The 12284-nt window shown below is 52.6% G+C and overlaps 1 protein-coding gene across 1 annotated transcript; it reads left to right on the top strand.

The window, feature by feature from the left end:
• Window positions 1–4647: 4647 nt before the first annotated feature.
• LOC113972513 (galanin receptor type 2-like) lies at window positions 4648–11377 on the top strand. Its single transcript, XM_027693690.1, has 4 exons — window positions 4648–4679; window positions 4743–4782; window positions 8606–9005; window positions 10210–11377. Exons 3-4 carry the CDS (start codon window positions 8632–8634, stop codon window positions 10946–10948), a joined length of 1113 nt encoding a protein of 370 aa, XP_027549491.1. The 5' UTR covers window positions 4648–4679; window positions 4743–4782; window positions 8606–8631; the 3' UTR covers window positions 10949–11377.
• Window positions 11378–12284: the final 907 nt, after the last annotated feature.

The raw sequence follows: 12284 nt of genomic DNA, 5'->3' as shown, positions 1-12284 counted from the left end.
CCTTGTGTGGGAAATTGCTTGGGAGTGTTTTTCTCATGGATAGTGAATGCTTAACTAAAAAGTAGATACAGAGGAAAGTTACTTACAGGAATTTACTGCTGATGTAATGGGGTATATAAGCCGTGAAAGAACTGTAATAAACGATTCCATTATTCCATCCTCCATAATGTCCGTGCCCAAGTATGTCACGTGCCAGGAGAGGAAGCTGCTTCTGGCCTCTATCTCTCCTGGTCAGCCTGTCATCTTCACATAAAACACTGGGGTTAGGTGAAAAAAAAACGTAAAAAGCATGTAAAACCACTATAATCTTGTTGGATTCGGTCTTGGCAGCTTCAGAGATGAGTCTGTCTTGGAGCCATCTGGCATTGGCTCTGTTGGACGTGGGGGAAGCTTCTAGCTTCTCAGGGAAGCCACTGCTGTAGCCCCCTGCTACCAAAACCTGGCCACACAAATCCAATACAGATGCAGATGACAAAGGGATGGAGAAATAAAAAACGGCAATAGGCTGCAGGACAGAGATGGAAGAAGATGGTAAAGGGACAGGGAATAGGACAGAGTGAAAGACAAAAAAGGAACAGGGAGCAGGACACTAACAGAGAAAGAAGCAACAGAGACAGGGAGCAGGACAGAGGGATACGCAGTAGTACACTGGGGTAAGAGATAGAAACGGGAAATAGGACAGAGATTGAGAAAAAATTAGTGTTGGTCAGAGATCAGATGGAGCATTACAAAATAGAAATGGGAAGCAGCACAGAAGGAGAGAGAGGCAAGGATAATTATGGACATAGAGAAAGAATGAAACAGGGAGCAGCAGGGAGAAGCAGAAAGAAAAGGCACAGGAAGAACAGTGACAAAAAAGGAACAGAGAGCAGGACAAAGGACTAGGCAACAAAATAGGAGAGGGAAAATAACAAAGAACAGAAAGGAAACGAGGGCAATGGAGCAGGACAGATATGAAGAAAGAAGGGCAGAAGGACAGAGAAAAAAAGGGACAGATCAAGACAGAAATGGAGAAAGGCAGAACTATGATGGGCAGAAGGACAGAGATGAAGAAGTAAAAAATAGTGTTGGGCTTCAGGACAGATGGACAAACCAAAAGTGGATAGGGAGCAGGACTGAGAGAAAAAGAGAGGGACAAGGAGCACAACAGAGATGAAGGGAAAATACTGATGGGGAACAGGACAGTGGAATAGAGCAAGAAAGACAAGGACCGGCAGAAGGACAGAGGGGTAGAAAAAGGAACAGGGAAATGGGATGTACATTCAGAAAAATGGATAAAACAAGGTTCAGGACAAGACACTGGAAAAAAGGAATACCGATTCAAGACAAAGGACAGAGTAATGAAAGCCAGTGGGCAGAGGTATACAGCAAGAAATGATAGGACAAGTTGTTGTACAGAGAGATAGACAAAAAAATATGGACAGGAAGGTGAACAGAGTGACAATATCAGGACAGAGAGCTGGAGAAAGAAAAAACAGTAACAGGCAAAAGGACGGGGGAGAGAGAAGAAAAAAGAAGGGCAGAGAGATAAACGAGAAAGTTGAGGGACAGAATGCCAGAAAAAGGCATACAGAGAAAGACAGTGATGAGCAGGACACTGGGATAGAGAGAGAAATAGAGAAACAGGGAGAACAACAGAGAATTAAAGAAAGGACAGGGAACAGCACAGAAGCATAGAGAGAGAAACAGAGGGAGAAGTGGAACAGAGGGATAGAGAGAAAAAAGGAGGGGCAGAAAACAAATCAGAGGGATGAAGAAATAAAAAAGCTGTGATGGGGAGTAAGGCAGAGAGATGGAGCAAGCAAAACTCGAGATGGAGAGAGGGACAGAGAGAGCAACAGTGACTGGGACTGGGGTGTAGAGAAAGAGAGGGAATAGAGTGGGTTGCAAAATAGAGAGAACAACAGTGGTACAAGGAAGCTGAAAAATTACAGGGAGGAAAAAAGAGGGTTGCGAAGCCTGACAGAGGGACAGGAAGCCAGACAGAGGGATGCGTAGGCAAAGAGAGAGATGGAAGGACAAAAACCAGCACAATAGTATCTGTATCTTCCAGTATCTAAAGGGAAGAAGGAGAGGGACTCTTCGTCAGCAACTACAGTGATAGGACAAGGAGTAATGGGTACAAATTGAAAGAGAGGAAATTTAGGTTAGATATTAGGAATAAATTAGGAAGAAATTCTTCACTGTGAGTGTGGTGAGAGACTGGAACAGGTTGGCCAAAGAAGTTGTGGTTGGCCCATCCCTGGCAGTGTTCAAGGCCAGGTTGGATAAAGCCTTAAGCAACCTGGCCTAGTGGAAGGTGTCCCTACCCATGGCAGAGGGGGTTGGGACTAGATGATCTTTAAGGTCCATTCCAAATCTTTAACATTCTATGATTCTATGAATAGAAGAGGCAGAGACAGACAGGGAGGAGGGCAGGGATCTAGAGACCTAGGGGATGCAGAGGGAGGGAGTGGGATGTAGAAGATGAGGACATGGCCCAAGGACTGCTGCTTTTAGTGCCACCAGAGAATTTTACTATTCAGGTGCTTCTCTTCTCCCTCGTTCTCTCCTGTAGCTCCAATCGCTTGACTGTCATCCACCTATGAGAGCACCTTGGTGTCTTACAGCTCTTGAAATGCAGAGGCTTTATAGATACATAGTGTGACCCACACACAATTATACAATGTATCTTTTGTACATTATACAAAAGTGTTCACAATAGTACACTTTTGTATACCCATTATAGAACCTGTTTTATATGTTGGTGATCTGGTCTGCTGAAGATGGGAATGGGGAACCAAACTGAAACAGAGAGAGAAAAAGAGGGATAAGGAGCAGGAAAGAGAGGGATAGGGAGACTGAGATGGAGAAAGACACATACAGAAGAGTAGCAGGATAGAGGGATGTAGGAGAGGAGCAAGAAACTGGGCCAAGCCTGGGGGCTACTCTGGAGCCCCCAATTCCAGGAACTGCACAATATGTCCTGGGGATCACCATTCTCTTACCCAGTATGCCAGGGAATTGGCACCCTGCCCTCGCTGCCACCCTGCTTTAGTGGAAGGTGCTTCCCTGCAGGGGCCAAGTGCCCAGGCAGCAAGAGAGCAGAAGGGAGGAGAGGCAAGAGGAAGGCTCCAGGCAGGCACGGCAGCAGTGCCCAGGAGATGAGGCTGGGCCTGGCCTTGAGGGACTATGGTGGCCGACACATGTGGCAAGTCCCCACCCCGGAGCCCTGAGCAGCAGCACAGAGCTGGAAACAGAAGATGTTTCATCCAGAGCTTTAGCCCTGCCAGCTCAGGGGCAAGGGCTGCCAAGTCCTGCAGAGATCTCAGGCTTCATCAGGCTTCATCAGGTCAGCCCCTCGCTGACAAGGCCAGAGTCTGTCCCAGCCACCATGCCAGGTAGGCATAGCTCTGCACTGGTAACACCCACAGACGGATCCTGGGTGGTGATGTGATCCATGCAGCACCACAGTGCCTTCTGCGGGCAAGCAGAAAGCAGGCAGTGTCCTGAGGAACAGCACCGGGAAAACCCACCCCAGGGAGTTGCCATCTGCAAAGTTCACAGCTGGCCAGGAGCTCTCCAGCAGCCTGGATCCACCAGCCCAGCTGGAACAAGGCATCCAGCCCATCCCACCCATCCCCAGAGCCCAGACGCTGACCCTGGGGTGCAGGGAACCCAAGGGTACAGTCAGAAGGTGACACTGCATCTTCTCACCAGCATATCCCTCTCCTGTGGTCCAAAAGAGAGTGGGGAAACATATTGGGCTCTGGATCACCAGTGATGACTCCATTATGGGGTTCTCTGTATGGGACCTCAATGTGCCTCTGCATCCACCCTGCACAGTGCACAGCCCTGACCTCGGCCAGGTGCTGCATGGAGCCCTCTTGCTGCTGAGACCCTGCCAGCTGAGGCAGGGCTGGTATGGGCTCTGTCTGTGAGAGCTGGTCAGCTACACTTCCACCACATCTGGTGGCACAGGCACTCAGCCTACTGCTCCGTCTGTGGCTCGCTGCTGACTGATTACAGTCCTCCATCCTACCTGTCTGGGCCCCCGTGCTACACAGACCCTGCACCCCCTTCCCCAGAGACACTATCACTCTGGGTGCTGAAGCAGAACACAGCACAACACAGTGGTCAAAGTGACACGGAGGGAAGGAGAATAACCATGAGGATGCCCCTCAGGAGAGGGTCTGGGGGCATCCCTGTCGTGACCCTGTGGCTGCTGGGGGTCTGAAATACGGGTTTGCAGGTGTCGCCGAGGAGCTGGTGCCTCCCTGGGTTCCCTTAGAGACACCCAGCCTGTTCACAGTGGCCCTAGCCCCCCCGGCTGCTCTGGGACTCCAGGTCCCCAGGAGCCTCTGGAGCATTCCCGAGTGCCAGGGACAGGGAAGCGGTGGCTGGTGCTGAGGGATGTGCAGGTGTGTCGGGAGGAGTGTGTGCGCGCCAGGCTGTGCTCCAGAGGTTGTGCGTGCCGGTTGATGCTCTGAGCTCGGGGGCATCGGCGTGTTCTGGGCGCGGTCTGAGTGCGGGAAGCGGGTGTTGCGGGGTGCAGGTGTTGGAGCGCGTGTGCGTGTGAGTGTGAAAGCGAGTGCGGGAGCGGGGGCGCGGGGCCAGGGCGGAGCCGCCGCTGGCACCAGGCTCTGCCCGAGCGGCACCGGCACCGGGCACCGGCAGCGGCACAGGCAGCGGGGGCAGAAGTGGCACCAGCACCGGCTCTGTCCGGGCGGCACCGCGACCGGGCAGCGGCAACGGGGGCAGAGGTGGGACCGGCAGCAGCAGCGAGAGCTGCCCTCGGCCCAGGTGGGGTCCCGCCGGCGCGGGGGGGAGCGGGGTCCGTCCGGGAGCGGAGCGGGGCATTGGAGACCCCGCCCAAGGCTGAGCTGGGGACCCCGCACAGGGCTATCTCTGGCGGGGCGGGGTGGGACGGGACGGGCGGCGCGGGTAGCGACTCCGGGGCCAGGGCAGCCCCCCCGGGGCACAAACATCCGTGCCCGCCACGGGACAAAACAGTGCTCGGGCCGCCCGCCACTGCCCGGGTTGGGCACAGCGCGGGAGATGGTCTGCCTAAAAGGTGTTGGCGGGCAGTGTGGGCTCCCGGAGCAGCTCGGAGGCTCTGCCCTGTGGCCCTGAAGAGCGAATGAGGCAGCTTTGCTGCACGAAGGGGGAGCGGAGGCACCCTCAGCCAGGACAGCAGCAGAGCCAGCCCGGGGAGTTCCCACTGCAGCAGAGTGCAGGCTGCCTGCTCCCCGTCCTTTTCCTTGCTCCTATCTGTCCATATCAACACGGTCTCTCCTGTCTCTCCCAATACTGCTATCTGTCCCTTTACACTGCCTCTTCCTGCCTCTCTTGACCTTCCCTGGCCGCAGGAGTTGGCTGTGCTGGCTCACAGCTTCCCTGGCATGACATGCTGCCTGCCTTCATCAGGGCTCTGTGTTGGACTTTTTGTTAACCCCATCAGCTGGTATTGGGAACCATTCTCCCAAACAATTCTCTACCAAACCCTCGTTAGAAAAATCAGGCCTCTTGAGTCCCAACTTTGCCACTGATTGGGTTCTCACCCCTGGGAATATTATTTTCTCCATCATATGGCCTTTGCCCCCGCTAGCCCTGAGCAGCAGATGTGGGAGAGTAACCTGGCTGCCCGTGCTCTGCATCATCCTTCCTCTCAGAGCAGTTGTCCCTCTCACTGCTCCTCAAGGCTATTCATTACCAAGTGAAACTCCGGAGCATTGACACACACCTGTTCACAAAAAGGTATGAGAAGGTTGCAAAATGCTTCCAAGGGACAACGGAGCCATGGGGATGAGTGGCAGTTTCCCAAGAAGATCCTAAATAGGGACCTGGAGACATCCCACTCTGCCAGAAATGCTCTGAATTACTCTCTTAGCATCTCAGTGCCCCAGCACCAGTGTCAGAATTCATATATGTCACTTCAGAGACCCTGCTCTCACTCCATGTCTGTTCTATCACTCTCCTGTCTGCAGGCAGGACTGTGCACAGAGGGGTGAATCTGAGCTAACCCAGCAGAGATTTGTTTCTCTGATGCATCAACGAGTTCCCTGATCCAGATGGTTGCAAAGCCATCTCTTCATGCTCGCTGTGTCTCAACTCCTATCTTTAAAAGGGGACTGAAGCACTATTTTGCCTTCACGACCCTTACCATCTGGGTCATGAGCCACGAGCAATCAGGGAGAACCTCAATGCTGTGGCAATTGTACAACCCCCATCCTGCCACCATATGTCAGCTGGGACTCTGCTCCTGGCCACTGACTGTCCCCCAAAAGAATTCACAAATCTTCCTGAACTCCCATTCCTACAGGCTCAAGAAATAAGCCTAGAGCTGAGGGGTGAATGACAACAGAAATGGCTCCCTGACAGACAGAAACAGTTTTTCCAAGTAAAGGATGAACTGCTCACTTAAACATCAAGGGATATCAAACTTGGACTGCAACCAGGCTATGTGATGTGCCATTACTTCGAAGTGATGGCACTGCAGGTTGCGCCAGGGAGGGGTGTCTTCCTTACAGTTGTTGCCTTCCTTAATTTGCAAGTGGGGGTGCCAGTATTTCCCTGTCATTTTGTTCTCTTTAGAGCAGTCTTTGAGGAGGGCTGACTAGCAGTTCATCTGCCTTGCAAGAGACAGAGCAAAGAAAGAGGGTGAGCTTGGGAATGAGAAGGATGGGGGGCAATGCAGAGTGAAGCAGCCAGAGACTCTACCAGGCAACACAGACACTGTCTGGGTAGATGATAAGACAATGCTTGTTTCTAGCTGTCAGCTCTTCTCTAGCTTTGCTTTCACAGCCTCATGGAAAAAGGATCTCAGTGCCACAGCCTTGCATGGCACGTCATCCCAAGCCAGTGCAATCAAATAGATGTAAGAATGAAACACCAGTGGCGCTCTGAATTGTTCTTCCCTGCACACAGGGAAGCTCCCTGGGCCCAGAGGAGTTAAGCAGCATAGGAGACCGAGGTCCCGAACCAGTATCTTGCACCAGACCCTCTGGCAGGCTCCCATACATCTATCTTTCCTGGTCCTTCCAGGCCCTGTGTAAGCTCTCCTGCTTCCCACACATCCATACTGTGAGGGGTACTCTTCTCTTAGGTGAGTACCTGACACTGCCATTGGAATTTGTTTTGTCCATACACTGAGGAAGAGCTAGCAAAATAAGTAGTATGCGCTTCAGTACTGGCCATCCCAGCTTTCCAGAGGAAAGCTCATCCCTCTGCCACATAGGCAGCATTCATGGAACTCTAGATTACTATAAAACAGCAGAGTCTAAGCCAGACATAAAATTTGTGTGCTGCACCTGCCACAAGGCAAATTCACATTCAGCATAACTTGAGGTCACCCCTGTGAAACCCCCTCTGTTTCAGGATGAGTCGGGGCAATCAGAGCAATCCAGTGGTCACAAATGAGGGGCATTAACCTTTTGGGTCCGAGGGAGCAGAACCAGCTCCCAGACAGCAGTAAAAAGCCTCTGAGGCTTTATGATGCTTTGGCTTGTGCATTCATGGACATCATCCTGTGGGAATGGCCTCCTTACAGTGTTCCTGCTTCAGGTACTGGTACTGCTGGTGCTCCCTGGGGAGCATTCACTAATTCCCAAGCCTGAAAGAGCGCACAAGCTACAGGCTTAGTTCTTGCACAGTCTCTGCAGTCTCCACACTCATGGTGGCCTTGGGCCATACTCTGCTAACCACAGCACATCCCTACAAACACTGCACAGGGGGGAGCACCGAGGGCATGTTTTATTCAAGAGAAGCTGTGTATGGAATATTCGCCCAGCTTCAAAGCTCAGAAATATGCAGACAGATTTCTATGCCTGTGACAGAAAATCTAGGGCTTCCAGACACAACTTTGCCTTCTGCTTGCAGCCCAAATGCTTATTTTGGGGGCAGGGGAACGATATGAAAAGCTCAAGCGCTTGGGAGAGCTGCCCTGTAAAACATAGAAAGGGAACATGTATCTGGGTCACTCAAACCAAAGAAGGAGGGGTCCCACTAGAGTTGTCTTCAGAAAGTCCCCACCTGGGCACAACATAGGAGCTGCGAAGTAGCTGTCACTGCCAAAAGCATTTCCAGCTCCATGCCTAGTATGTGAAGTTTATTCTAAGAGCAGGTACCAAAAGAGCTGAGAGCGGGAGAGGGATAAAAATCTGCATGTCAGTAGTGGAGGAGCAACATCTTGGCTTGTCCAGATAATGGGTTTGGAGCTGGAGCCCCACAGGTGGAAAGAACATCACACCCCTCCTGCCGTCAGCTGGACCAGCTGGGAGACAGAGATCCTGGCTCCATTCTCCACAGAGGAGAAAGTTGGGGACAGATGCCATCCTCTTCTCTCCCCTAAACCTCACCTCCAGCATCATCAGTCCAAGGCAGCATCCGAACATGGGCTGTGGCTTCATTTCAAGGACAGAACAGGGAAGCAGGACACCTCTTGCCCCCAGCCAAGCCTACCTGTCCTTCAGGCAGCAGTGTCCAGAGGAATCTGCAATAAAGGATGTGGGTCACAAAGCTGGGAACAGGGCTCTGGGTCTCCAGTGAGCCAGCAGGCCCACCAGCCAAACTTACAGGCTAGGCAATGTTTCTCCAGTCTCTCACATCTTTCCCTGTCTTGTTCCAGGCTCCTGCGTCTCACCACAACACAGAATGACAGAGCACGAGGACTTCGTGAACTTGGCTGGGTACTGGAACTCCTCTGACAATTACCAGTTCAGCCCTGCCAGGGTTATTGTCCCTGTGGTATTCTCCCTCATCTTCCTCCTGGGCACAGTGGGCAACAGCCTGGTGCTGGCTGTGCTGATGCGCAATGGGCAGATGGGCCACAACACTACCAACCTCTTCATCCTCAACCTCAGCCTGGCCGACTTCTTCTTCATCATCTTCTGCGTGCCCTTCCAGGCCACCATCTACTCCCTTGAGGGATGGATCTTTGGCTCTTTCATCTGCAAGGCTGTCCATTTCTTCATCTACCTCACCATGTATGCTAGCAGCTTTACTCTGGCTGCTGTCTCTGTGGACAGGTAATAATCTACAGGTGCCCTTGGGCTGGGGAAGGAAAGCAGTCTGAGTGGGCAGAGGGTATGGGAAGAGCATGGCCCACTGCCACTAGGCAGATGATTCAAGCCCCAGTGGTATCAATCTATGCCAAAGGCAGTTTGGGGACCAGTTGTGTCTCCTTTGCCCTAATGACTTGCAAGAAGCATTTCCAGATCTCTCAAGTGCAGATCTTTCTGCAGGAAAGATCTCCCCACGGTTAGAGCACTTGAGACCCAAGCTCAGCTCCCCACTGTGCCCCAGACTCCCACAGAGAGTCACCAGCTCTGCTTTAGAGATGTCACTCAGAGGGTAACAGCTGTCCCTGAGCCACCATTTCAGAAAAGCATCCTGTGCAGTAGCAAGGTCAACAGGGCACCACAGCAGGAGCCACATAAATAGGCAGGAGAGACCCCAGTCCTGCAGTAAACACCTCTCATTTCTCAGGGACTGCCAACCCAGCAAAAAAACTTGTCACCAAGCAATTCCTGTCCCTGCTCTGCCCCCAGCCCTTCTGCACTCTGCCCAGAAAGGCACCCGCACCACAAGCCCAGTCCCTTCTTGGAGGTCACCTAGGACATGCTGGTCCCTGACTGGTGTCACCTACATTGTTCCTAAGGGCTCTGTAAGGCAACTGTGCCAGCTACCCTTCTGACTAGGCCCACACTTCTGGTCTAGGTTGAAGAAGAGGTCCCCACTGGGATAAGCTCCAGCCCTGACTGCACTAGGGAACACATCCCGGCCCACCTTGCTCCCTATGCTTGCTTCCAAGGTACCAAGAAGAGACAGGGCCAGATAGCCCTCTGCAATGAGAGGTCCACAGCCCTGCAGGCAGAAGGAAACTTCAGCCCATCACCCAGTGAAGTTACCCCGGGTCTTAAATCTTCAGTTGAGACCTCCTTCTGCTGGATAGATTCTGCTGAGCAGTGGATATCTGCCTCGTCTCCAGAGAAACATCTCCGTGCCCAAGCTCAGGGACACAACCCACCCCGCCATACCTGGAGCAGGGAGCCAGCTGTGGCCAGAAAGAGATGCATCCTTGCTAGAAAGATAAAAGCTGCTTTACCCAGGACTGTATGTCAAAGAGGGTGTGAGATAACATATAGGGTCACTCTCTTGTCTCAGGAATTTATGTGACCAGGCAGAGCTTGGCTGAAACCTCAGTGCTGGTTGCTTTTCTCTCCTGCCCAGATACCTGGCTATCCGATATCCACTGCGCTCCCGGGAGCTGCGGACCCCCCACAGTGCAGTGGCAGCCATGGCTGTGATCTGGGGCCTCTCTGTGGTCTTTGCTGGGCCCTACCTAAGCTACTATGACCTGATTGAGTGGGAGTCCAGCTATATTTGCATGCCTGGCTGGGAGGAGTGGAGACGCAAGGTCATGGACACCAGCACGTTTGCCTTCGGCTACATCATCCCAGTGCTCGTCATCAGCCTCTCCTACACCAGAACCATCAAGTACCTGTGGACAGCAGTGGACCCTCTGGAGGACATATTAGAGTCCAGGAAGGCCAAGTGGAAGGTAACCAAGATGGTCATCATTGTAACCATCCTTTTCTGCCTGTGCTGGCTGCCCTACCATGTAGTCATCCTCCGATACCTCTATGGAGACTTCCCCTTCAACCAGGCCACCTACGCCTTCCGCCTGCTCTCCCACTGCATGGCCTATGCCAACTCCTGCCTCAACCCCATCGTCTATGCCCTAGTCTCCAAGCACTTCCGCAAGGGCTTCAAGAAGGTTTTCAGCTGTCTCTTGAAAAAAAAGCACCACAATAAGGTACACGTGTTGCATGTTGCCCACGTTGTGCCTGGATTTGGGGCAGCTTCCACTGAAGTGTCCCAGATGCACAAGGAGAATAATAGGCATGAGATGGACCCAGCCTCCGTGGCAGTCCCTTCTGGTTCCTCCAAGCCCCTTCATATTTCTTAGCGGCCAAACTCCATCTGCCAGCTGAGCTCTGTCACCAACTTCAGGCCACTCTTTCCCACTGGTGAGAGGGGATGCTGGAAAGGCAGGCCAGAAACTGCTAAACACTGCTTCTGCCCTTGTCGTTCCTTCTCATTCCATGCCCCAACAGTTCTCTTGAGCTATCTCCCCACCAGATGCTGAATGCGAGGAAAGGAATTGACCCAGGCTCACCCCTGATCCTCAAACCACCTGGATTCCAAGGATTAAAGCTCCAGCTCCTGTCTGGGCTCTCATCCAGCAGAATTCCACTGCTCCATGGCCCCACTGCACTGGGTCCTGTGCACAAGGGCAGCAGTTCAGGATGGAGTCAAGGCTCAGGGGAGAAACTCATGTTGCTTTAACTGTGTGCATTTAGTTGTTTCTGCTTTAAAACCATCTCCCTCCAGGAAAGCTTTCTCATTAAAATGTTCAGAGAAAAGATGCAAGTGGCCAGATTTAAAACAGTGCCAAACACAGAGTCCTTTCTGCCTCCCACTGCCCCATCTGGCCAGACTGGCTCCCATAGCAGGAATGGCAAGGGAGAAGGGCAGTGCAAAGGTGGTATGGGAAGCACCTGGCACAGCCCGTGGATGGCTGCAGGGATGGCTTTGGTGCTGATGCACTGCTTTCAGTGACTGAGTCCTCCTCTGGGATGTGGGGCAGGCCAGGGGCTCTCTGTGAGGGAAGGGATGTTGCTGCTTTACTAGAGACATCTTTCTAACCCAGAGCAAATAAATACAGTTCCCTCATCCAGGCAATAGTGGGGCCTGCAGTGGTAACCTGGGCTGTGTTGATGCTGCCAGACTCGGCCCAGAAGCAAACCCAGCAGAGGAAACCTCAGGCTCAGGAGAAGGGGAAGCAGCTGCTGCCTAAGGCTGGTCCTTTAGTCCCACTGAGCCCCTATTAACAAAACAGGAGCTTCCCCTTCCATTTTGAGCAGTCTGGTGGGCTGTAAAGGGCCTTGGCAGGAGATGGGGCTCTCTGGGGCTCCTGATAGTTATCCTGTGTGGCATCATCGTGTGGTGCCTGTGTCAAGACCAATGTCACTCATGCACAGCAGGCACTCCTCCCATGGCTGATCACCAAGGATTGCTGTTTCTAGTTCAGGCTCTGGGGTCATGAATAGGTACGAGTTTTCCAGGAAACAATTCCAGCAGAGGCCCTCTGCATCCCATTCTTCAGTAGTGTTAGTGAAGTTCTGCAGCTACCATGCTTGTGCAGGTAACCACACTTCTGCAGCCAGCCATACAGTCTCCATCTGCTCCAGCTCATCAGTAAACACCTTCTCTGCCTCACCTTCACCCTTAAGGAACCAAGC

This window comes from Neopelma chrysocephalum, unplaced genomic scaffold, assembly GCF_003984885.1.
Source record: "Neopelma chrysocephalum unplaced genomic scaffold, ASM398488v2 Primary Assembly neopelma1_93, whole genome shotgun sequence".
NCBI lineage: Eukaryota > Metazoa > Chordata > Aves > Passeriformes > Pipridae > Neopelma > Neopelma chrysocephalum.
This window is presented reverse-complemented; position numbering and strand designations above follow the sequence as displayed.

What these genes read in the sequence shown, in the direction of transcription:
- LOC113972513 (XM_027693690.1), top strand. Translation starts at nt 8,632, where the DNA reads ATGACAGAGCACGAGGACTTCGTGAACTTGGCTGGGTACTGGAACTCC. An exon ending in GCTGCTGTCTCTGTGGACAG is followed by an intron (nt 9,006 to 10,209) that starts GTAATAATCTAC and finishes TCTCCTGCCCAG; the next exon opens with ATACCTGGCTATCCGATATC.